This window comes from Cavia porcellus, unplaced genomic scaffold, assembly GCF_034190915.1.
Source record: "Cavia porcellus strain 051 isolate PalLab524CR breed Dunkin Hartley unplaced genomic scaffold, mCavPor4.1 scaffold_6, whole genome shotgun sequence".
NCBI lineage: Eukaryota > Metazoa > Chordata > Mammalia > Rodentia > Caviidae > Cavia > Cavia porcellus.
Genome location: NW_026947489.1, coordinates 25,845,275 through 25,871,948, shown reverse-complemented (window position 1 = coordinate 25,871,948; position 26,674 = coordinate 25,845,275). Strand labels below are relative to the sequence as shown.

At 47.3% G+C, this 26,674-nt stretch overlaps 1 protein-coding gene across 5 annotated transcripts in view; it reads left to right on the top strand.

Annotated features, from left to right (window-relative positions):
* Arnt2 (aryl hydrocarbon receptor nuclear translocator 2) overlaps window positions 1-26,674 on the top strand; it is a 144,959-nt gene that overhangs the window by 76,055 nt on the left and 42,230 nt on the right. For all 5 annotated transcript variants that reach the window (XM_005006247.4, XM_003475734.5, XM_005006246.4 and 2 more), the window contains 3 exons: window positions 11,914-12,016; window positions 16,069-16,134; window positions 16,476-16,561. In XM_005006247.4, coding sequence (XP_005006304.1) covers window positions 11,914-12,016; window positions 16,069-16,134; window positions 16,476-16,561 — 255 coding nt within the window. The remainder of the gene's footprint in view (window positions 1-11,913; window positions 12,017-16,068; window positions 16,135-16,475; window positions 16,562-26,674) is intronic.

The following is a 26,674-nucleotide window of genomic DNA, read 5'->3' as shown; positions in this document are numbered from 1 at the left end:
GGGGATGATGGAATATCAGTGCCCTCTTTTTCTCTATTACTTCCTAGCCAAGAGGGGAACGAGCTTCCTCTGTCATATACTTATGCCATGGTGTGCTGCTTCACTACAGGTCCAAAAGCAATGGACTCAACCAACCATGGACTGAAACTACAGAAACTGTGAGCCAAAATAACTTTCCTGTTTGTCTTATCCTCAGTGTTTGTGAGAGTTAGAGAAAGCTAACACATTGTATAGAGTTGTTCCAGTGCATTGTTTAGGAAATAATGACAAAAAATTGAGTGTATGTGTTCCATAAAGATGCTTTTTTTCCAAGTATTTTTTATTCAGTTGGTGGAATCTGCAGAGGTGGAACTGTGAATGCCTCCAAGGATCCCTGTCATTGTTGGACCACAGTGCGGCTCATCCTTGCCTTTATCCTGGCATTGGTGCACTGGTGTTTGTAGAAATTCTTCACTGTCTCTCTGGTCTAATTAAGGTTCTTTCCACAGTTTTTTGGCCTGATTGCAGATTTTTCTGCTATTTTTATGTTCTTTAATCATCTTGCTAGCAAATTGCAAAGGAGCAGAGCTATGACCTGGAGTTGTCTTCTGGAACTCAAGCCAGCCTGGCCTCCTGCCTCACATCAGGCTGCCTTTCCACAGCCCATGAGGATCATTGCTTACCATGAAAATGAAAACCCTCAGGCCTGCATTTCTGGCATTTTTGTAGCATCATTCCCCAAGAGGAATGTATTTCTTTAAGTCACACTCCAGCATATTTTAAACAGGATGAAGAATTTGTACTTTTGTCTACAGATTAAATAGCAGAAGAGACACTTGTGTGGGGGTCTGCAGGGTGATGATTTTATAATGAATAGCAGAGCAGCAGGCTGCAGGGGGAGGCACCCCTGTGATTCCATGTCATGTTGGAATGTGAGTGCTGGAGCAGCAGTTGGAAGCCCAGCTGTGGACATTAGAGAGGTGGCACTGCTGTCCCCAGCACTGGAGCACTCTGTCCTGTGGGAATGTCCCTCAGTGTTCCCATCCTGGGCTTTTCTTGGCTCCTGCCATGATCATCCCGATGCTCTCTGCAGACTCTGGATGCCCCCCTTTGCCATCCTGCTGCCTGCCCAAGACTGGTTAGTAGCTCATTAGCGCCTTCTCCAGATGGTGGGGTGGAGAGGGAGGGAGTGACATGCAGGCCAGACTGCTTGGCAGAAAGGCTCCTTAGAGTGTCTGTTAGTCGCAGTGCCAGGTCCCTTTTGCCAGTCCTGGTCAGTCACGACTGAGCCTTTTGTTTTTTTACACTTGAGTCCTAACTCAGTTCCCAGTGCCATCTTCCTCTGCCCAAAAGTAAGATGAGTGAGCCAGGGGTGGTGCCCCAAAACCTGTGCCTGTCCCTGAGAAGAGTCCCACCTCTGGGTCAGCCAGAGCTGGGTTCTGCCCAGTAGCCATGATTGTCACTGGCACTGCTCCCACCAGAGAGCTGGAACACTCACTCCCCGAGGTCAGTGTCCTCCCTGGATTTGGGCAGCACTAGATATAATGCTCATCTCACAAGTTTTTGTTTTGAAAGTCTAACTTACTGATGTTTTTATATTTAAAAACACAAATTTTAGGAATTTCCCCAGGCAGCTCTCGAAAGGCAGAAGTTTTGCTCTTCTAAAATGATGGGTGTTTGCAAAGCATTTATTGTTAACAGCATAGAGAAGTGAATGAGGCTGTTGGAAGGATGTTTCCCAAGTATCTGGAGCCACTGGCTTTCCTGTCTGGTGACAGACAGTAGAGCTCCTGAAAACCTGTCTCTTCTCTGCACCTTGAGGGCTTTGTCCCTCTGGTGGCCCAGCTCGCACCAGCCTCCCCACCTCAGAGCCTCCCTGTGCTCTGCTTTACTGCCCTTGGTCCTCAGGGCAGGCTGAGCATCCTTCCTTGCAGTGCAGCCTCCTAGAAGCCCAGCCCACCTGCAGGAAGGGTGCCTGGTACCCCTGGCTCCCTGACTCTGAGCAGATACCATTTCTGCTCTGTGCTCCCTTGTGCTTCGTGCAGACATCTCTGGGTCTTCTCCAACCCCATGGAGTGGATTTATGCTTGGGTGGAAGCAATGTCTTGTCTCCCCAGGCTGTAAGCTACTTTCCTTGGTGTTGTAGGTTGCATTTCATAGCTTCTGTTGGATGAAGAAAAATCACTGATCCTTCTTCCACCTAGACTCTAGACATCCATGAACTTCCCTGTACCCTCTTTTGACAGTATTATTTTGAAAAATAAAATCTATTGTTGTATGGGTTACTCCCATGCCAAGAGGTGGAGCTAGGCCATTTTAGTACTCCATTCCAGTTGGAATTACCCATAGGCTTAGCTCTCTCTCTCTCTCTTCTCCCTGCTAGAGCTGCAAGCATGGTGTGTAATGTCAGAGAGCCTAATCAGCACTCAGAGTGCACGAGCATTTTACCAGGCTGGGAACTCCTGTTGACTTGGGAAGCCGCACTAAGTCAAGTGTCCCTTCTCACAAAGGCTCTTCCAGACTCTAGTGCCTGTGCCCTGCCGTGGGCATATAGTTCTGAACTAGCCAAAGGGGCACAAATACCCTGACATTCAATAGTGTCCTCTATCGGGAAACCATGTAGGACCAGAGAAAAGGAACACTTCGACGGTCAGTGGCCCAGGTACCACTGGAGAACTTGTTTATCTGCATGTTGGTTGTTGATAATGTGTCAGGTGCCAGCTTCTGGAAACTGCTCAGGATTCCTGCTACCAAAGAAAAGTGCTGTGCTAGCCTCGGCACGGGACAGGGATGTTTTTAGAAATACGCCTTAGTCCTAAATCTTCAGGGGTCCTTTGGAAAACTGAGGAAAGAGAAACACAGGATGTCAATAGGAGCCTGTGAGAACTTGCACTTAAACACCTCACGTGCTGGCAGCATAGCCTCCATGGTAGGTGACTGTGATTTGGGACAGAACCCACTGTGTGTGACACACTGGCCTGGGGGCATGGAGAGACTCAAATCTGGGCCACAAAGTTCATGGAATTTGTAATCTAGGAAGAGAGGCACAGTCATCTGCCTAAGTAACGATAATGTTTGGTGCCTTGGTGGCCAGTGTATCAAGGCCATGGTTTCCATTCCCTTGTTTCTCGGATGCTAATTTGGATATTACTGTAGAGGAATTCTGATGGTCTGACTGAAGTCCTATGGCAGTTGCCTGTGTATCTGTGACCCGCTGTTTCCATGGAAGAAGTTGTGCCAAGCTGGTAATTGAAGGGGAAGTTACAGGCACAGAGGATTTGGTAGCTAATTAATGGCTGTGAAGGTGGAGGTGGCTGTGAGCAAGGGTCCGGGTGTGGGCCCCTGGAGTGACTCCAGCCGAGGCCAGCAAAGAAATGGTACCTTGGTCTGCCAGCTGCAAGGGACTCAAATCGGCCAAGAACTTGAATGTGTTTGGATGTGTATCCTTCTTTAGAGCCTCTGGGTAAGAAGTGGTTGGATATGAATTTGAAACAATAGAGTGGTGTTAGAGAAGAGAAAGTTGAGTGTGAAGAAGAAAGGTCTTCTTTTGAGAGCAAGAATTTAAGAGAGAAGGGAAAAGAGAAGAAATTCCTGATGTATTTCTTGTGATTTCACCTTCCTGGTAGTTTGCAAGTGTCTGCAACAGGTGGCACCTCTGACTGGGGCTAATGTATGCGGTGTTCCAGGCAAGAGTGGCCCGGAGAAGGGCAGGCGAGAGCAGTGTGAGTACGGCAGCTAGCCAGGTCCAGCTGCACCCCAGATCCAGCTGCGTCCCCTTCCTGCCTGGATGGCACAGTGCTTTGTTCTGTGGAGCATTAGAGCATTGCCCTACCCTTATCCACAATGCAATGAGCAGAGAGGAGCCCCAGTGACAGACAGGAGGTGAGGTTACCTTGGGTCCATCTCAGTCTCCATGAGGTGGGATCCGTCTCTCACTCTTATTCCCCCTTTGCTACCACCTTGCAAGGAGTGACTGAGTATTTATAATCTGTCACTCAGATCGGCACACTCTGAGATGAAAAGAGGCTCTGTGGATAACCGCTTGGGGACAATAGACAGAACTCAGGGCTGTCCTAGCCCTATAGGAAGGTGTGGTGGCTGTAACCGCCCGCCATGAAGGGTGCTGCTGCTCCTGTGGCTCCACTCAAATGTAGATGTAGATCCATTCTCCTGAGTCTCCTAGGAAGGAAGGAAGGAAGGAAGGAAGAAGGGAAGGAAGGGCTGAGTCAGGCCAGACCGATCCAAAGGCCTTTACTAATTCAAAAAGAAAAACCGAAGAGCAGTAAACTAATGCACAGAAAGAATTACCAAACCAAACCAAAGCCAGATTTTCACAGTCTAAGTCACTTACCTGAAGTGGACACGTTTCCTGCAGGCTGACCCCCCCGAGCACCCCCCCCTGCTTGTTTGGTGGGTGCTGTCTCGTCTTCCGGTGTGGGGCACAGACTGCCGGTTCTCACAGCAGTTGAACTCGTGTGGAGTAGGAACCCTGCAGCCAGACAGCCCTGTGCAAACCCTGACTCCCTGCTCCTTGGCTATGGGACAATTTAGGGTTGCTGGGCTTCAGTCTCCTGTGAGAAGAACACAGCCTTCCGAAGGGGCTGACTGTCCAGAGGGCAGGCAAGCAGGACCTGCATTGCCCACAGTGTATTCAGAAACAATAATGGAACCGACTAAAAGCTCATCTGCTTTTTATTATCACTGTGCCCCAGCAAATTCTTGGCACATCAGTGGTTCAGTTTTGTCTTCTCTCTCTGATTGTTCCCAAAGTTCTTCCTCCCCTCTCTAAGTCACCCTGTGGCCCACTTCCTAGGCTCGTTTTGCAGATCAAGCAAAACAGTAAATGTACATGCTTTGTGATTTCTGGCCTTAGTAAGGTGCTTGGTGATTACAACATTAATTTTTCTGTCTCACTTTCTGTCCAAAGCCAGAGAGTCTTCTTCTTCAGTCTGGGCTGTCTGCTTGCAAGGGCTAGATGCTAAAATTGAACTAGCTTATGTACACATTCAAAAACGGGCAGTTTATTGGTGCTTAAGACTTGAGAACAAGAGGGTACTCTTTCACCTTTTTGTGTTTTTGCTGCTGTTTTGGAGTTAGTTGTATTCTTCTAGGCCCAATTTTTCAGGCAGCTGTTATTGTTGCTGAAAGAGTTTTGTTCAGATTCCTGCCAAAGAAAAGTAGAAAGGAGGTAAAGGTCACATTTTGTCTGTGGAGGGCTGATTGGCCTGAGTCACTCACTGTGGACAGAGAGTGGGTGAGGGCCCAGCTTGGATCATGTGCCCACTCTCCTGCCAGTCACTATGGTCAGGGCATGGGGATCTTAGAACAAGGTTGCTGTCCCTTTTTTGACTTCAGAAATAAAGGAAGTAGCGTCAGAACTGTTTCTGAAAAGCTTTGTGGTTTGGAGCCAGTAGGTAGGTAGAATAGTTAATTTTGCTGTGCCACTCTGTTACCCAAAGTCCCTTCTGGTGTTTTGGGGAGGAAATGGTTGGGTTGCAACTTAGGAGTTGGTGAATTTGTGCCCTTCGCCATTTCCAAAGCCTGCAAGAGGTAATGAACCCTGAGGAAAACCGAGTCCCCACTGCGGTCTGAGTGCCAGTGCCCCTCGTCTGTATGCTGATGCTTCATCCTCAGGATGATCGTATTTAGAGTTGGCATCTGTGAGAGGTGAGTTGGTCCTGAGCACCCAGGGGGATTGGAGCCTCATGGCAAGGTTGAGCGAGCCTGCTTGCTGCTATGTGAAGACGGGCAAGAAGATCCCGTCTGGGAGGAACAGGCTCTTGCCAGACACCACCTGTGCCAGTGCCTTGCTCTTCGACTTCAGCCTCCATATCTGTGAGCGGTGAGCCCTGCTGCCTGTTCATTACCTAGTCTGAGGCAGGTGTTCTGCTCTAGCAGCTGGTCAGACAAGGACACCGCCAGCAGCAGCAGAAGTTCCCGTCCCTTCTTGGCTATAGCCTGTGGCTCTGGAGTTGGCTCAGCGGTGGGCCTCAGACTCTCTGCTGGGATCCCTGTGCCATCTGGGGTGTTTGTATGTACAGCTGGAGTGGTGGTTGAGGTCAGCCGTTGAGAAGAACACAGTGTCACTGGAACAGCGACCAAAGCGTCTTCTAGCCTGTGGGTCCCCGTGTCAATAGGCACACGTCTTTGGACTCACATCAAATATTGTTCATCCTGGGGCCATTGCTGTATTTTTGTTGCTAAATGTTTTTTCTTATTTTCTTCCCTTGCTAAATTGGTTTTCCTTCTTTTTTTAATCAAGATAAGATGTTTCCAGTTTTCTTAAGGATTCTTTTGATAAATTAATTCCAGTTGATATTTGTATTTCATTTGTAGCCTGGGGAGCATTTTTATGTGCACAAAGTCTTCTTTTGTGATCTTATCCAACACAAACTTCTGCTTCTTCTGTTTTAAAAAGTTACTACTAACCAAAATAATATTTAAGCATCAATTTACTGAAAATAATTAGGAAGGGACCTCCACCCTTAGAAAAAATGTTCTGGTACAGAATTTTTATGATTGTTTTCCTAAAGCAGGAGTCAGAAAATGCTTTTTAGAAGAGGGTCAAGTGGGATGTATTTTAGGCTTGAGGACCATAAAGTCTGTTGTAGAGAAGTAGTCGTAGGTGATGCAAGGGTAAGTAGACATGGCTGTTTTCCAATAAAGTTTTATTAAAAACAACAGGTAGAGGGCCAGATCTGAGCCCCTGACTATGGCTTGCTGACTTCTTTCCCTGAGTATTGTATGCTTTCAATTGTCCTGGAAAAATTATAGGTAAAACTTTGGTGTGGTTTGGGTCATAATTTTTGTTCACATCTCATGGCATAGAAGAACAGGATCAGCAGAATGTTGACAGAGAGGCTCACTGAGTAGCCGAGACGTACACTAAGATGTTGGTGTTAGTAGCACTGGAATATTGAGATACTCTCCATGTTCCATGCAGCAGTTCCATGGTGGGGAGCACACTGGAAGATGGGTTCACAGCTGTGTTGTTCATAGTATGGAAGCCGTGGAAACACCTGAAATATCCAAAAGCAGATCACCCATTTAGGATAGCATTATAAAGCCTTTAAAATGGGGCTTGGGGTAAAATCTTCATGGGTTTATGTCGAGGGACATGAATGGAAAATGTCTTTGTGAGACTGTAAACTGAAATGAAGAACAGACGTGTGCTGGAAAAGGATTGACAGGGAGCGCCCCTGAATGTCGACAGCGTTTTCTCTGGAGCAGATTATCTGGGATTTTAGTTCACATGTGGGAGTATGTGTGGAGTTCTTCTATAAAGATCACATTAACTTATTAGTTTGAGGGCAACAGAGCATTTCAATAAAAAAATTAATAGCCTGAGTTTCGCCCTGTGGCCCCAGGCGGTGCTGTGTGTGGGAGGCCCGAAGCCCTCTCTCTGGAGAAGCAGGACAGCGCTGGGAGGAGGACGGCCCTGCCCAGGGCACTGTGAGCGGGTGGCTGCCTCTCGCCAGTCCTGTGCTCTCGTCCTCTAACTCAGCCAACTGCGCACCGTCTATTCCACTTTCCAGCTGAGAAAACCGAGGCTGAACAACTGAGTGATCTGCTCATAGCCACAGCTAAGTGTCAGGAGCCATGGGCCAGAACTTGCTGCCCTTTCACCTGGAAATAGCAAGCCTATTAATTTTCTGACCCACTCTTGCTCTCTTTCCCCTCAGTCCAGAGCACTGTTTGCTTCTGGCTGTGTTGGAGGCTGCTGCAGCCCCTTTGACAAGCAGTCGCTGTGTGACTTGAGCCCTTTGCTGTAGTGACTGAACTGGGGTGGCATAGAGCAGCTCCCCCTTCCCTCCTAAAGGATGATGCTAGTGGGACACAGAAGACTGTGGCCTCAGACTGTCATGGGATTCACGGCGCAGGGGACGTGAGAGGACCTGAGGGAGCACTGACCAGGAAGCAGTGGCTGTGGAGCAGCTGCAGAGGCCATGGGTTCCTAGTGCGGATGTGGAGAGGCTGTGGGGCATTGGAATCAGGATGGAGGAGGGCCCACATGCATCCCGAGAGGGCGTTAGGAGGGAGGGTGAGGTAGGCATGCGGAGCACATGGGAAGAGGTGACCAGAGGCTCTACCCCAAGGAGGGAAGGACAGGATGTAGTGGGGGCCAGCCCAGAAATGGACTTAGAGAAGAACAAGTCTTCCCCCACCCCCAAGATGAGTTCGGGGCTGAGGGAGTCCTGGGAGGATTTTGCATGGGCCAGGATTGAGCGTCTTGTGCCTCTAGGGAACTGCTTGGAACCAACCCCAGGCATCCAGCTCCCTCCTTCAGAGCAGCCCCAGGGGTTGGATGAGAAGATGGGGAGCAGTGTCAATAACAAGGCTTCATGCTGGCTGTGGGGAACCCAGGACAGCCAGCCAGTACCAGGGCCTTGGATGGGGACTGGTCCACTGGTCCATTCTGCTAGAGTTCTGTGTCCAGGGCCACTGACACCATCTGCCTTCCGCCTTCTTCACTGCTCATATGTTTGTCTCAAGTCCAGTTCACACACAGCCTTCGGGGACACACCCACTGGCCGGAGTCAGGCGTGTTTTATTCCCAGGAGCCAGGAAAGGGGCTTCTTGTGCTGAGGAAACCGGAGACATATATGGAGAAATAAACGTTGAGGCCGTTGTCTCTCGGGGTCATGACAGCGATTACAGAGATGTGTTTTTTCATTTCCTCAAGTTCCACCGCTCATGTGTTGCACAGCTGTGATTTATTTGCAGAGCACACTTTGGAATTTAAAGGCCCTCATGCCGGCCTGCTTCACAGCCGAAACTGCTTGCCCTTTGGTGGATGATAGAGCAAGTGACAGTTTATGCTATGGAAGACTGTGTCTGTGAAGAAGATGGACAGGTGTCAAAGCTGGGCAGCAGAGGCCGTCACAGCCGACTTCACTCTCTTGGCCATCTGTGCGCGCCACCCGCAGCTGGCATGACGGTTGGCCTCGTCCTTGCACACAGGAAAGGCTGTGCACACCAAGCCCAAAGGGCTCCAGGCTGACGGGCTGGTCTAGGTTGGTCACAATACACAACTTGCATGGAAGCATGGGCAGGGGAGCCAGCTCCACCAAGGCCCCTTTGATTTCTGTCTATTGCAAAGCAGGGTCCAGGTTTCTGTCCTACACCTCATCTGTTCAGTGCTATCATGGTGCTCGTCTCCGTTTGAAGATCTGTTCCGTTCTTTGGTTTTGTTATCTCTCTCACACACTAGAACATAACAGTTCTGCTCACCTAATTCCTTGTGTCCGGCTCCCGGCCTGGCCTGTCGAGGTGCCAGGTAAATATCTGTGCTGGATGAGGTGACACCTAGATAGGGGAGGCAGCACAGGGCACAGGGGAGTGGAGAAGTGAGCTAGCAGCAGAGGTGGAGCACAGGAGGCATGGAGAGAGAGGGCCGCTCAGGAGATGAGCGGTGGGCTGCAGGACTCAGGGAGAGCGTGAGAGATTTCAGGGAGGCTGTGACACAATCACGTGCTTCTGCATGGATTGCATGCCAGCTGCACACAAGTCGCTTCCCTGCGTGCCATGTTGCCACACTCCGGCAAGTGAGAGCTCACTATTCCACAGTGAGAAGAAACTCAACCTCAACGCTAGAGCCACGGCCCTGCCTGGTATTCTGATAAAGACTTAGGGTAGCCATGCAGAGGGTGGACCGAGGGGACAGGAATAGGGAGCTGAGAGGCTATGCTGAGGGGTGAGTGCAGAGGCCGTGGTGTGCAGGTGGCTTGGCCGGGTGTTGAGGGTTGAGGAGAGGTGAGCAATTCTTCATATGCTCACTGAAAGAGCGTTTGTAGAGCACTTTGGGAGCCGCTCACAGCTTTAGTCCCTTTGTAATATTGACCCATTCAGTGCTTGCAATAGCTTCTGAAAGAAATGCTGCTGTTACTTTCATGTTGCAAACATGACTGAAGCCCAGACAATTTGGTGACGAGCAGAGGGTCACACAGAGAATGAAGGAGGAAGATGTAAGGTGAGGCAAGCAGGGGCTAGAGCCCATGCTCTTGACTGGTAATTTCCAGCCTGAGCAAGTGCAGGGACTGTGGACAAAGGGCAGCTTGGCCAGGGTGCACATTTGTTTTGAAGCTGTGCACTGAGAGTATCTATGTGGTACCCAAGAGACAGGCAGAAGCACAGGGGCTTCCAGGAGATCATAGCTGTGCTGGAGAAAAACTGTTTGTGGCACGCCCTGGGCTTGTGAGGAAAAAAGACTGTGTCAGGGCTGCGGTGCTAGGTGCAGATCCACTGTATGGGGGCTCCGAGGTGGGGAGAGCCTGGCCTCGACTCAGCCTCCAGCAGAGACGGGTTCCCAGAGCAGGGTGGGAGCAGAGGCTCAGGCGATACTTGTTTGAAGGGGTGTAGAATGGGGAAGGCGGGCACACAGGGCCAGTCAGGGTTACCCAACCATGTGAGGCAGCTAACTTCCTATGACTGTGACAGACACCTGGGATTATGAGTTCTTATGAAGAACAGGTTTATTTTGTTTTATGACTGGGGTGGCTCCAGGCCAGGGTTGGGTGGAGCCCACTTCGGGTATCGGTGAGGGTGCTGATGGTGATGGTGGGGATTGTGTGACCGAGCATGAGTTTAGAAGCAGAAAGATGGCATGAGTAGGGGTCCCATGGTGCCTGTGGGCCAGTGACCTTGGGGTCTTATACCTCTTCCCCCAGCAGTGCTATGTTGAGCACAGCCTTCGGCACCTACACTGGCTAAGCAGGGTTCTTTCCTAGCCTGGAATCTGAAAGAACAGGAAAGGAAGCCAAAGAGTGAGCTTGATCAGAGGCCTCAGAGGAGCCTCAGTAAAGTCTGGGCCAAAGGAAGGCGTCTTTTCTGGAAACAGGTGTCTTGTACAACACAGAAGACCCATAGAGCCCAAGATTCCTGGGAAGATGGGTGAGAAATGGGCCAGTGAGGTTCCATGGAGGGACAAGGTTGTGAACCTGCTCAGGGTTTGTTCAGTGTGGCACCCCAGAAAGCCTTGTTGGCCTTGCCTGGAGTGGGTGAGTGCAGCAGTGGCCATGAGCACCCTTATCAGGTGGAGAAGAGGCCAGGAACTGTGTTGGTGAAGGTAACAGTAGCTTCTTTCAGAAGCTATTGCATTTTCTCCCTAAGAGGAGTGTCAATGGCAGGGAAATCAGCCTTGGGGAGGGGAGATTAGAAATCACTGAATGGAAAGAGACAAATGGAACAGAGCCCCACAGCTTGTGGGGAGCATGCTCTGAGGTTCAGCTCTGCGTCCCAGGAGAGAGGAGCAGGGATGGCACAGGCAGAGGGTGGCCAGATTGGGACTGTCCAGCGGGGAGGGAGAGGACGGAGCAGAGAGAGCATCTGGACTTTCATGTCCACAGTGTTGCTCCTGCTGATGCTCAGGTGTTTTGGAAGGAGAGGCACACATCTAAGGAGAGTAAGGGTTGTTGTTAGAGGTGTAGATGTGGTGTCCGTAACATCCAGAGGTGACTGTCACAACACTGGAGTGGGCGAAACTGCACAGGGACACGTGTGAAGAAAGCAGGAAGGTGGCTGAGACGGCTGAGAAACGAGACCCTGGGGCTTGAAAGGGTAGTTGGGGAAAGACTAGAAATTGCTGTGCAGGAAGCCAGGGAAGAGTTTTGAACAGCAATTAATGTGTAATTGTGTCAAGTTCACCACAAAGCAGTCAGATAGAATAAAGGAAAAACACGTTTCAGATCAGCAGTGAGGAGGTCTTTAGTGGCCTCGGCAGATGGGAGGGGGCAGCCCCAGGCACTGGCTCTGGGCGGTGGGCCCTGATGGCAGAGATAATGGCATAGATGGCTCTGGAGACTGCAAGACATTCTGAATTCCCAGGCCTCACTGTGTGTTTCCTGCCAGAGAACGAGCCAACAGTTCCTATGGCCCCACCCCTGTCCGCCATCCCAGCCTCCACTAGTGTGACACGTGTGTCCTTCTCTCTTTCAGGGCGGATTCTGGACCTGAAGACGGGGACGGTCAAGAAAGAGGGGCAGCAGTCATCCATGAGAATGTGCATGGGCTCCCGGCGCTCTTTCATCTGCAGGATGAGGTCTGTCGAGGCTCCAGGACTATGGCTGGGGAGGGAGGCTGAGTCTGGTTCGGTTCTACTAAGGTCACATGTGCTGCTTGGCTCCACTGCAATGACTGAGTCTTCTTGACTTCAGTCCAAGCAAGACTAGTGAGACACCCTTGCCTGTCACAGAAGGGTCCCCTCCTTCCTCCCGTCCCTTCAAGTCTGGTGCCCACCACTTTCTGCCCATTCTCAGACCATAGCCTCTGCCTCCCATGTTTCTTGATTTCCTGCCCCTCCCTCCACCTAATCGAGTCCAGTCTCTCCAAGGTTCTGCATCTTTCAAGATGTCTGTGTCGAAACCACTGAATCCAGACTTACTTTTGTATTTCCTCTAACAATGCATGCATTTTAAATTGCTCTCTGTTCCGTTATTGATTGATATCTTAAGTGTAAATATCTTGGCTTCATGAATCAATAATAATGCCCAGAGAATAGAAGCTTTGATTTATACCTCTGCTGCCTCCCTGACATCTAGCAGGCTGCTCTGCACATACAGGCATCACTCGTATCCAGGGTGGGTCAGGTGCAGGAGCTGTCACCAGCTCCAAAACCCAGACACCCAAATCACGGGTAGTATTTGTTGTAAGCTACACACATCCTCCTGTGTACTTTAAAGCATCTCTTAATTAATTATACCAAATCCGGTGGAAGTACTATATAAATAGCTGTTGTACTTTTGTTGTTTAGGGAATAATGATAGATGAAAAAGTCTTTACCCACTCAGTACAGAGGCAATTCTTTTTTCAAATATTTTTGTTCCATGGTTGGTGGGATCCACATCACTGTTGAAGAAATGCCAGAGAGTCTGAACTCTGAAGTCACCAGGGAGTTTAGTGGTGTCCCCAAAAAAGAGTCCTCAAATACAATTCAGATGCCCCAATAGCTTTAGTCCCATGATCGCGGAGAGTAGGAGGCACAGGACGATGGACTCTGTCTGCTCTGTGAGGCTGATGAGAAGTAACAGCAACTGTTGCCATTCATTCATTCACTGGTCCATTCATTCATTCCATTGTTTAACAAGCTGATACTGAGGGCCACTGTGCTGGGGATTGGTCAGGAGCTGAGGAGTCTGTTAACCAAGTAGATGGAATCATGTTCTGCGCTGAGCTTATTTTTGTGAGAGTCACGTGGTAGACAGAGTAGCCAGGTGGTATACAGAATGTCAGATGGTGGTGAGCCCTACGGAGCAAAAGCAGATTTAAGAAGGGTTGGAGTAGTAGGCATTGCCTAGGTACATGTTCTGTTGAGTGATCAGGGCTGTTTGAGTAGAGACTTGAAGAAACTGAATGAATGAGATGGAATACATCCGTTGAAAAGACTATAAAGGAGGACAAGAGCAGGCCCAAAGTCCTGAGGTGGAAATGTCTTTGGAGTGTTCAAGGAACAATGAAGGGATTTCAGCCTCAGAAGCAGGTGCTGCATGAGCGTAGGGGGAAGAGACAAAGCCAAGAGGCTGTAGAGGGTGGGTTGTATTGACCTAGATGTCAGCTGTGACTGACAAGATGGATGTTATTGTGGTTTGATCATAAGAGTTACTGTTCTGAACAACATTTTAAAGATTGCTCTGACTTTGTGTGGAGCAGGGAGGAAGTGAGGAGGCTGTTGTAATGCAGGTGCATAAATAGTTCAGACTTTGAATGTGCTCCAGAGATGGCACCAGCCTGCAGGAAGGACAGGAGAAAGCAAGGAGTCAGAGACAAGTCTGGCATGTTTGCCTACTCTGTGGAGTTGCCATTTACTAAGTCTGGAAGGATGACTTGGGGAGCAGGTTTGGGGTGGAAAGAAATTTCAGCCTGCTAAGACAGCATGTATATAAGACGTGAAATACAGGAGATGAGCCAACAGTTGGGTGGTAATTCTGGAATTCAAGCAAGGTGCCAGGGTCTGGGTGATGGTATCTGAAACTGTGGCCCTGGGATGAGCACGAGGTCACTTGTGAAGTGAACGTGGACTAGATAGCAATGAACTGAACCAGAGAGGAGACTGGGGAGCAACTGGTGGGGGGGTGTTCTGAAAACGGGTAAAGAAGGCCCAGGATGGAGGAGCCCACCGACTACCCAAAGCTGCTGCTCAGTGTTAGGGCCGAGGATCCATTGCTGGATCCAGAGGGAGGAGCAGCAGGGGCTGTGCTGCTGATGGACCTTGTTATCTCCTCCAGGAGCTTCCTGGGAGGCTGGGTGGGCTGGTGTGGATCCCCACACTCTCCCTGAGCACCTGTCATGCCCACACAGCAGGATTCTATGTGACTTTCACTTAGACCAGAGTCAGCCTGCTCTGCTCCTTTGCCCTGCCTAGCTGCTGCTAGCCCTGGGATGCTGTGTGCACAGTGAAGACGCTCCCTGATGTCACCCCACCCCGACCCTTGCTGCTGGAATCATGACTTGTCACTTGAGCATCTGTTTGGAACTATGAAGTGGAATAGTTGCTGTAGAAGAAGCATATATTCCCCCATTTCATAGTAATCTTCCAAAGAAGTACATATTTTAAATAAAACCTGCTTAGCTCAGGCTGACTAATCCACCTCAGCTCCCCAATGTCACCTGTGTTGAAGGCAGACAGAGAGCTGCCACTAGCTGGGCCCTGGAACCTGCAGAAGATTCTGGCTCCCTGTCATGAGAAATAGCCCCTGGGGTCCAAGGAGAGCTGTCCCTTCCTCTGGTCTGCTCCTCTGCAGAGGGCTCAGATGCAGTCCAATTCACAGCTGCCTCAGCTCACCAGGTGGCACTGGGGTAGCATGAGTATCTCTGTTTAACTCGGGTGGAGTCCTGCAGGCAGCCTGCCTCCCATTGCCTGGTGGAGGCCTGCGGTGCTCTGGGGATAAGTGAGTGCCCATCCTGCTTGGAGGCATTCAGTAAGGCCCAATGATGGAAAGTCTTCATTGTACCATCCAGCAGCTCCCTCCTGAATCAGCTGCTTGGCTGATCCTCGTGGACCATCTCTCTTGGCAGCCTGTGGTCAGACAGCTGACCAGGTCCATGCTGTCCCTTGTTGCTCTGGGATGCTCGCTCTGGGGAATATACTCCCCCCGCTCTTGGAAGTGCCAGGCCCACCCTGCCTAATCAACTGGGAAGTGGGCAGTGCTGCTGACAGCTGAAAGCACAACCATCTCCTCCAAATAAAACTGCTTCATATTAGCCCGACACAGGCACTGCCTGCCAGAAAAGGGCAGAGTGCCACACGGGTGCCCCCAGGCAGCAATGTCATGATCTCATCCTGCTGTGGAAACTTCACCAGGCTGGCAGCTGACCAAGGTCTCAGAATAATTAGACTTTGTCCTTTGCCAGTTAGAAATTAATACATCCAGGATTTTGCTCACTGTGTGGCTGAAAATGGAAGCTCATGGGCCAGGCAGGCAACACCATGCAGCCGTCCCAGCCTGGTCACGGCGAGGCTGGGAGGTTGCTTGTTGACCTGGGATGCTGGGAGCATCATGAGGAAGGGAGGCAGGAAACTCCTGCTACAGTGAGCAGGGTGAGCCTCACACCCCTGGCTCCCAGAGAGAGGCCCCCAGAAAGACCTGGCTCAGTACCTGTTTGTCCCCTGTCCCATGCTCCTCTTAGCCAGCAGCAGCATCTCACTGCCTTGTATTCCTAGGGCCACAACTTGAGAGAAGGAGCATCCCTGCAGCTGGGGTGTAATGCCTGTGAAGGTGCAGCTGTGCCTCAGCTGGCAGCATCTGTCTTAGGTTGATGTCTGCTCAGGCCTGAGGAGATTGCCTCTGTCATCACCCTGTCTCCTGAGAGTCACCCGGTTCTGTGGAAATGATCTGCAGGCCAGAGCACTGTTAGGCTTCTCCTACTCACTCAGTTGGTCTCCAGCCCTGGGTTAAGCCTGGAAACACCTGCCGTGTCCTTTGCAAGTGGATGCACATTAAAATTCAAAGGTGTGAAAGTCTGAATCTTCCCCTGGGAAAGAAATTGGTCATGGATAAACACAAAAGCACCAACGGAAGCCCATCTTCAGCAGTGCAGTGTGTTTTATAAGCTTTCCTGGCCCTCCCCCATTCTAATACTTGTGTCAATTCCTAGGTGTGGAAATGCTCCTCTGGACCACCTGCCTCTAAACAGAATAACCACCATGAGGAAAAGGTTCAGGTCAGCACCCTTTTCTGATGTATGTTTTGGGACTCTGCGTTCTGTGGCTCAAACTCCCTACTTGGAGGAGTAGCCCAACCTGAAGTGGAGCTTGGTATAGAGAATGACCAGGAGGCCATCAGGGTAGTGGTGGCCACATGAGATGACATTGTAGAGGAACTCACTTGAGACTTTCAGACCACACAGAAGAGCGAGAACTGGGTGGTGGGAAGTCGGGATTCGAAGTCACAAAGGCAACCAAGGTTCCTCGATACCTTTTCTCACTAGATACCAAAGGTGTCATTGATGTCTTTGGCTCATGCCGTGGGATACAAAACAGCTTCACAGTGTCCTTTCTGCAGGAATGGCCTTGGCCCTGTGAAAGAAGGTGAAGCCCAATATGCCGTGGTACACTGCACAGGATACATCAAGGCCTGGCCACCTGCAGGTAAGCAGGGCTACAAATGTGTTTCCAGGGAGTGGATGCCGTTTCTATGTCCTGTTAAGACAGTATTCATAGAAGAAGAGGCAGAGAAATACCCTTTTTTCCTTTGTAGTTAGAACACAGTGATCTTTGTCATTGGAAAAAGTTCTGCTACCTATAACAAGAATTTCCAAAAAGAGCTAATGCTATAGAGGTGATTGGAACCTTAACAACCCATTTCAAGACTCACACAGCCCTCTGTAAAGTTGGAGTGACAATTTGAAATAATAGCTGTGTCCAAGCCATCAGAGAAATGCAAATCAAAACCACTGCAGTACCTCTTACAAGAACGGTTAAAATACCAGGTAACAACAAATGTTGATGGGGAAGTGGGGCAGTCAGAACCCTCATATGTTGCTGGTGTGAATGTGAAGTGGTGCATCCACTTGGAAAAAGTCTGCAGGTGTTCAGAACATCAAATGTCAAGTTGCCATGCTACTCAACAATTCCACTCTTAGGTACCAACCTCCTTAAACAATTGAATAATTGAAATTCATGTGGTCCAAGGGAATTTGTATACAGATGTTAGTAAGCAGCTTTATTCCTAATGGTCAAAAAGTGCAAACAACTAGACTGTGCATCAAAGAATGCAGGGGATAAGTAAAATGTGATTTGCTCATATGGAGGAACGTTATTCAGGTGGAAGGTGAGGTTACTCAGCCATATAAAAAAATGAAGGACTGACATGTGATATGGTACTGATGACTTCTGAAAACATCATGTGAAGTGAAAGTAGCCAGACACCAAAGTCCATATGTTATATGACCTCATTTACAAGAATGTTCAGTACAGGCAAATCCATCAAGAGAAAAGGTAGGTTTGTGGTTTTCAGTGCTGCGGGGAGGAAAGACAGAAATGACTGAATTTGGGGAGTGTAATAAAAGCATTATAAAATTATACAGTGATAACGGTTCCACAACTCTGTAAATATACTAAATTGTACGCTACAGTGTACACTTTAAGATGGTGAATTTTGTGGTGTGTGAATTATATCTTGACAGCCTTTTTTGCTGGGGATCAAATCCAGGGATTTCAGTGTACTAAATGCCTGCTTTCCCCCTGAGCTCCACCCCCAGCCCAATGAACTTGTTTTTGAACAGGAAGATACATACAGTGTTAACCCAATGGTGTGTACTCTACATCCCAGAATGTGGTATATCTCAGTGAAAGATCTATGTCAGTGTGAGATCACTGTGCATTCTGCACTTGCTGGGTGGAGTATTCTGTGCATGTCACTTGGGGCACATTGATTAATAGTACTGTTAGGAGTGACTGTCTCCATATTGATGTTTTGCCTGTGTATTATATTAGTTACTCAAAGAGTGGTATGGAAGTTTTCAGTTATATTAGTATATTTCCCTGTTTCTCCTTGTAGTTGTATTTATTTTGGCCTCATATATTTAGATATTTTGTGTCTGGTATGTATGTGCTAGGGATTCTTGTGTTTCTTGGAGAATTTCTTCCTTCATAAAATGTCTCTTTACCACCGAAAACTTCTCATTCTGCATTCTGCTTTGTCTGAAAACAATGTAACTTCTGCAGCTTTTTTGATTAGTATTGACCTGTCTTTATATTTAAAGTAGGTTTTTCATCAGCAACAAAGAGTTGGATCTAAGTTTTCATCCAGTCTGTCAGTATCTTTCAATTGGTATGTTTCAACCATTCATATTTAACATGATGAAATAGTTTGGTTAATAGCTACCATGCTTGCTGGTAATTGCTCATGTTCTTTGTTTCTTTCCTTCTCTTTTACTGCCTATATCTGTTTTCATTAAATAATCTATAAGATTTTTTATTTTCTGTCTTAACATATGAATTATATTTCTTTAAAGATATGTTTTATTTCTTGTCCAAAGTTTCCAATACATTTACAGCTAATATAAATTCATGTTCAAATAATTATATATACATATATATAATATATACTTTGTGAATAGAGCAGGAGCCTTATGATAAAGCATTTCTTCTTCCTCCTTCATATCCCTTAAAATATCACATTTATTGATTTCACTTATCCAATTCTGTCAATGCCCAGTCCACTGTTACTATTATTATCCTAAACAGACATGTACTAAATGATTAAGAATAGCAACTATGAAATATTTTACTTTACCTTCATTTGTTCCTTCTCTGATGATCTTCTTCCTTTCTTCATGTAGAGCTGAGCTTCTGATCTTTGTCATTTTTTTCTTCCTCAAGAACTTAGTTTACTAGCTTGCAGGAGAACTCTACTGGTTATGAATTTGCTATTTCTGTTTTTGTGGCATCTCTGTTTATGCTTTGCATTTGAAAGATATTTTCACTGGATATAGAATTTTATGTTGGCACTTAAACATTTTTTCAAAATTTTAAATATTTTACTGCATCCTTGTTTGTTTCAGATGAAGTCTACATAATTTTTATCTACTTTCTTCTCTAGGAACTATGAGAGTTTTTTTAGGGCTTGGTGGAATTTTGTGTTTATGTTTGGTTTTCTGAAATTTAAATATAATATGTGTAAGTATAAATTTTTTTTAAGGCTACCTTTTGCTCTCTAAGCTTCTTGGATCTGTGGTTTGATATCTGTCATTGATTTTAGGAAACTATTAGACAGTATTTCTCCAAATAGTTCTCCATTCTATCTTCTCTGAATGTTTCAGTTACACATACATTTTTTATATATTTACCTTTTAAAATTATACCACAATTTTTGATAATTCTTTTCTAGATGTTCCCCTTTACATTTTGGTGTGGGACCTTGCAAAATGACACATCTTCAAGCTCTCGTATCCCTTCCTTGAGTGGGTTCACTCTTTATTCTCTCTTGTTCTTTGCTTCTGCCAATGTTTTTTATTTCCAGCATTTGTTAGTGGCAAATTGGGCTTCTGATATGAGGGCAGATTACCCTAGCCAGCACGGGAACCTACCCTGTACACGCTGCTGTGCCGAGATGCTTGATGTCGCCTTGCCCTACCAGCAAAAGTGTGGCCTCCTTGTCCTCTAGGAGACCCCGTACCTCTAACCTGTGCACAGCCCTTTCCTCCATAGCATTACCGATTCAGAAATAAAATAATTTCTAGATACTGTTTAACATTTTTAAAGGATGATTTTTCTATATTCACAAGTATAGTAAGCGGTTGTTAAATACACGTCATAACAACAGTTATATGAACATTTGTTGAATGCTATGTGTCAGACGTGATTATAAATGCTTTAGCTACACTGCCTCATTTAATTACAGCAGCAGCCTATCGAATAGGTACTAGGAATCTCTCAATTAAAGAAGTCTGAAATCCAAAATGCTCCAAAGTCCAAAACTTTTGTGTATATATAAAAATGCATATATATATATTCACACACACACACACACACATATATCAGTTTGATAAATATGCATACACATTTAAATATTTTTAATTTAAACTGTTTTATGTTGCTAAAACAAAATAACACAGACCAAATAATTTATAAAAAAAAGAGGGCTGGGATTTAGCTCAGCGGCATAAGAGCCTGCCTGGCAAGTACTAGATCATGAGTTTGATCCCCGGTATCAAAAAAAAAAAAGACAGAAATTTATTTCTCAGACTTCCGGAAGCTGGAAAGTCCCAGGCCCAGGGTCTGTGTCTTGGGAGGGACTTCATGCTGTTTCATAGCACAGTGGAGGCATCACTCGGGGAGAAAGCAGGAGCTCAGATCCCGTTTCTTCTTATAGAGCTGCTGAGCCTATCATGGTGCCACCTCATAACCTCATCTAAACATAATTACTTCCCAAAGGTCCCACCTCTCAATATACCATCAGCACATGAGTTTGGAGATTCAAGTTTCTGACTCATGAACTTCGGGAGCCACATTCAGACCATGTCACCCAGAAGTGCCTGATGCCGTTTGCCAAAGGCCGTGAGGACAGGGACTCAACAGGCAGTGATGCCTTCATGGTTCAAAGACTGGATCTCAGGTCTGTAGATCCAGACCAGTCCTGACAGTGCTGCAGAAGTGTGAAGAGTTCTTAGAAGCTGGTGTGGTAACTGGGTGGAATTTAGTAATGTTCTGGGCTCATTATGGGTGGCATGGATGCTCCGGTTGGCGGTCCAGGGAACCTAAAATACTCAAAATTTGTCTTAGGAGGCTCTTTGCTGAGAGGCAAATAACAGCGAAAGGGTGTGGATCCTTGATGACAGTTTCTAACGGTGGCTTGGGTCTCCAATCACACATGATGGCCTGCCCTGTGGTAGTTGTTCAAGAACAAGGCTCTGAGGACTGAAGGACACAGGGATTCTTTAGAGATATGGGGAGACCAGGGTGTGCACGGGTGACTACAAGGGATGTGGTTGAGCAGTCTGCCTGACAGCTGGAAGGAAGCTCATCCTAGTGTTGGGTTCTAGTGCGCTCCTTCTAATGTTGCCAGATTCTGCTTTTCGGGACCCATATCAAGGTGACCACCTCATTCTTGTGGAAACTTTCTTTATTTGTATTAACCGTTCTCATTATACCAGACATATTCCTCTTCCTGTTTCAGCTTCAAAGCCATCTCTTTCTTATGCTTTATTTGAGCTCCAGGTGGTAAAATTCACTCTTAATGTCCACGTGGGTGATGGGGGAAAAGGAGGCTGAGGTCCTAGGTGCAGGTGGGAAACTGGCCTGGGTTGCGTGGGTTGAGTGACAGCCAGTGTTGAGTCTGCAGGAACAGTAGAATGGGCCATGCATTAGATCTTCAGTGGTGGCCTTGAAACTTTGCCACATGAGAAATGTTTGAAGGAGCTGGGAGTGTTTAACTTAGAGAAAGTGAGACATAATCTCTGCCCTCAAATATTTGAGGGGGTGTCATGTGAAGCAGAAAATAATCTCAGGATGGTTCTAGAAGGCAAAATTTGACCTAACAGGGAAAGTTGCCAGAAAGCAGATTTTAACTCATTAGAAGAACCTGAGGAAAGGGTATGATTAGAATGTTAAAAATGTATTTATAGAAACACTAAACATATGGGGGAAAGATTCAGTCTCACTGTTGAACAGAAATGAAAATTAAAACACTTGCTACTATCTCCTCTTACCTAAAATGGCAAAAAAAAAAAAAAAAAAATAGAAAAGACAAAATCCATGATGTTGATCAGGTTTAGAAAAATGGGTACTTTTATGTGTTGCTAGTTACAATATAAATTAGTACATGCCTTCTGTAGAATAATTTGACAATATGTATTAAGTGCCTTCAAATACTGTATACATTCCTTAAGTTACAAACATTGTATTTCTAGGAATTTATTCTAAAGAATTAACCAAAAATGTGTATGTGTTTGTGTGTAAGCATTATTTATAACTATGAAACGCTCAAGTTAATCTGCATTTCAATGGTAGAGAATTTGTTCATAATAACATGGAATACCTATGTATTAGAATACAGGACCATCATTAAGCAGATATACCCCTAAACGACATGTAAGAATAAAGTGTATAAAGAAGTATTGTTGTTTTTGTTTTTTGCAATGTCAGGTACTAAACTGAGGTTCCACACACACTAGGCAAGCACTATACTGCTAATCTACAGCTGTGGCCCAAGAAGTGTTTTTAAAAAATACATGCTTTCAAATACATATGAAACAGCATGTCATCACACTAATCTAAATGCCCTGGAAGCATACATAGAATATTAATTACTGACAATTGCTGAGTTATTTTCTTTCCTACTCATTCTGATTTTTGACTTTAGTAATCAGACAAAATAATATTTTTGAGAAAAAAATCTGAGTTCTCTAAAGAAATAGTACAGGCAATCAGATTGAGTAGTTTATAATTAATTTAAAAGTTGTGTCCTTTGGACGTTTTGTTTTGTATTTTGAATTCTTTGGTTTGTTTTGGTATTTCGTTGGTCACATTTCTGTGAAGATAGAGGTTGTGGGAAACAAAGCTGCCTTCCTGCGTGAGGGTGATGGCCCGCCTGCAGGCACTGTGTCCTGTGGCTGGTAATCACATTCTCGGCACATATGACCCCCTCTGATCTCACTGTTGAGATCTCTCGAGGCCCAGTGTGTGGCGTGTCCATCTTCTCACCCAGTGTGGACCTCAGACCCGACACAGTGTCTATTCATGAGGACCAGAAGGCTGGACAGATGGATGGACAAAACAATGAAAGGAAGAAAGGGAAGGAGGGAAGGAGAGAGGGGCTCTTGCCCAGATGAAAGAAATAGTCAACCTAGACAAATGGGTGTAAAAGAATTCGTTGTTGTAAACTCCCAAAGAGCTTATAAAGTTCTTTCCCAGAAATTTGTTAAGATGGGTAAAGACAGTCATCTGACCCAGATGAGGTGGCCGGGATGAAGTCACGATGTCTTACCCTATTACGAGGTCATGGAACTGGAACATGGGAGCAGAGGCAACTCCATAATGAATGGTGCCTTGTGCTGCCCCTGCTTATTCCCTAGCTCAGGTCCCTTCATTATAAACGGTGCCCGGGAAGTCCTAGTTATAAGTGGGAAGGTGTATGGCAGTCATCCAGGGCTGCTGTCGGTGTCTGAAGCTGACTTTGAAAATCTGTACAGATGAGCAGTAGAGGTGGGCTGGAGGTGCAAACCAGAACTCTGTGCCAGGTTCCTCAGCGGCCCACTTGCAGCCTGTGCTTGGGCCAAGCAGGGCAGTTGTGCCCTAGGGTCTTTTCACTTTCTTGCTTGCAGTCTTCCTGTTAAATACAAATGTCACGGTGAGGTCTGATGTACTCCAGAACCATTTTGTGCTACACAGTAGCCTGCCCAGTTACCCTTATATCGTGTTAGATTGAATAGGTTTTGCTTAACATATGTGAGGATGTGATTAAAAAAGGCAGTGTCCCCAAAATAGGGGCTTCCCTGGTGCACTCTGGGCTGTGGGATGTAGTCAGAGCCCAAAGGACACACCATGGCAGTTCTGAAGGTGTCAGTGCCTCCACCTCATCCTCATTGCCCAGCACCCACATTTCAGACTGACAATTGGCTTTGAGCCTAAGTCATCCCAGTTATAGGGGCCTCCTTCCCAGTGGTCACCCTCAGATCTGCTGGGCTTGTCAGCCAGTTGTCCGTGGAAGATGACTGGCTAACTGATAGTGTGGCTACCCAGGGGAGCCGAGGTCTGACCCCGGGGAGAGGACACTTGTCCCCGGGGACACTCCAGGTCTGGAAAGGACTGCTGCTGGCACCGGCTGTGCTTTCCTAACTGCGAAACGGATACTTTTCTTCTCTTGGCTGTTGGACTTTCAGGAAGCCTGGGCCACAGCATGCCAAAGACCTGAGGTCACTTGGCGTCCTTGGAGCCTGCTGTGGTCAGGCCAGCACTCCCTTCACCCGACAGCTCAGTCCTGCCATGAGCTCATTCCCAACAGCCCAGTGCCTCTTGCAGTTTGTTTGTTGAGCACTGCGTTTGTTTTTCCACCACTTGAAAATGTCCTAGAGCTGCTTGTCTGTGCTGAGGCCACTGAGAGATGAAGTGGAGGGTCCACTGCTGGACCCTGCTCTCACCAGTGCCCTACTGTCTTGCCCTGCCCACACTCCGGGCAGACATCTGGGCTCCTGCTCAGCACCTCTGCAGACATGGGAGCAGGTCATTCTCCTGCTTCCTTCTGAGAAGGGTCCCTGCCTCCCTGCATAAGCCAGCTACTTTGCAAGGGTCCTCAGCTGAGGCTAGCTGGTATGTTCCCTGAAAGTGCTCACAGGACAGAGGGGAGACAGGCTGGCCTCTGGTCAGTTCAGAGCTACAGGACAGGGTCATGACATGTGCTCAATTCTACACTCTGCAGCTGAGCTGTCCTGGAAGTGAGGCAGAGTGAGAGTAACTCTGAGCTGAAACATTGGCCTCACAGAGAAGTTCTAACGTGCTGGGTGAAAATGCACTGCAGGGATGGGAAACGGAGGGGTCAGCGTCGGGGTGGTGTTTATCTGCATGCTTATTGGGTGCCCCTTGACATACACTCTGCTGTCTCCCTTTCGTCACAACCCTGATGGTGCAGTCACTGTCATTACCTCCTCTACACATGGAACACCAGGAGATGGGATTGGTGCAGTCAGCCTGCACGCTGAGCTGGCCAGTAGCAGGGCTGGCTGTAAAACCAGACTTTAATGGCGTCCTCATCTTAACCCCTACTTTCTCCAGGTGGAAGAGACGCTGCACTGGGACCCGCAGGTCATTCATTCCCTGTGGTTGGTAGAAGGGCTGGCACATGGAGAAGTGTCACGTCCTGGGAGTTGAGACCCTTCCTCCTTTCTGCAGAGTCGCTCACAGTCACTGAAGGCTTTTACAGATCAACTACAAGTTGGAGTGGAGCAGGAGGAGGAGGAGGAAAAGGTTGAGGGCAATAGAGTCAGCAAGGGTCAGTGCCACGGAGGACTCTGTCGATATTCCAGGCCACTGTTCTTCTGTCACTCTGGAGTTTTGCTCCTCATATTAATTCCTGTATTCCTTTCTTCCAAAGTCTCAGAGGATTTCTCAATCCAAATTTTCTATCCATGGTTATCATTTGTTTTTAACATGGTGTGGTTTTCACCTGAACTCGGTCTTGCTGAATTAAGGTGCTGTTTTCTGTGATTATCACTTTCTCTTGAGTCACGGTCAGTAACTGAGTTTTGATTCTTTATCTTTTCTGTTGGGAAAAGATGCTCTGATTCCTTAAAGCAGTCTTCTCCACAGGCTGGCTCCTCTGAGAGGTGGCACCATGTGTCTATCTATTGCTGAGAGTTGAGAATGGGTTCATCATTGGCCACATGGGTTCTGGAAAGATTGCCCAGGCTCTGACCAGGAGAGAAACGTGTTGCTTTGCTGAAGTTCTGCTGTCACCCAGACAAGGGCTCACTTGTCTGCACACAGGGCTAGGCTGAGTAGAGAGAGGACTCATGTCACAAGTGCCCAACAGGAAGTGCTGACATCTGCCACTACATTGGGCCCAGAGAGGAAGGGTCACAGTTTGCTCTTCCCTGTGACTTGCCCATTCTGGGCTCATCTTAAGCCAGAGCAGCTATGACCTTGTAGGTTGATCCTGCTGAGGGCTCTTCATTCAGTTCCTAAGCAGCCTTTCCTTTGGTGTGCAGGGAATTGGGCTGAGTTAGTTCATCCCTCCATCCGCTCTGCTTGCACCATACACTAGAGCAGCACCTCACGGTTGTTGCCTTCCCTGGTCCCCAGGCTGACGTGCACTTCTAGACACTGGCAGCTTCAGAAAGCACCACTTGTACTTCAGAGCTTTGCTTTGGAAAATGGGGGAATCAATTGTAGGGTCACCAAGCAGAGTCTCTAGAATTGAGAACTTACACATCAGCACTTTTCAAGATATCTTCCCAGATCAAAGTTCCCAGACACGTCTCATAACAAGGATGCCAGAACCAGTGCATTGGAGAAACTCTGTGTACTGTATTCCCTTCCTAGCAGATTGTACTCCAAGATTGCAAAGTAAATTCTTTTTGACAGCCCTACAGTGATGAAACTTCTCTTTGTTTATTTAAATTATGTTTCCCAAACATGTTTTGCCAAAGTAATATTTTTTTCACTAAAACTTACTAATAATCACCAGGGAATGGTTTGGAAGTGTGCCGTGGACAAGCGCCCTGAACTGCTTATAGCCAGACGATGGTGGTTTTCTTCCCCTGTGTTTTGTGAAATGCAAAATCGTGTTTTCATTGACATGTGAAGACGAGTCCAGGATGCCTCCGCCCAGCACTCCTGAGAAGCAGTCCGTTTCCTGAGCGTTTGCACAGGGTTAGTGCAATCCTTGTGAGAAATGGAGGGGCCAGGACAGAGTTTCATCCCAGAAAAAATTTCCAGTCACATTTCATTCCCAGTGTTTACAGCACTCAGGAATTATGTAGCCCCTCCACAAGGGAAAAGTCTGTCCAAGACGAAGGTAATTTAGTGGAGGGCAAAATGAGCTTGTGAAACGAGTTAGGGAATCAGTGAAATCTGTTAAATAGCTGGAATTATCCTGTTCATATTAAAAACCACTTTGATTCATGTTGCCATTCCCACCAGGAAGCCTCCCTCCTGGCCCGTGGGCAGCCTTGGCAGCAGGCCCTGGCTGCCTGCCTCTCCTCAAAGCACAGCGTGCTTTCCTTTCGCACGGATCATGTGGCATTGTAATGACCTCCTTCTCTT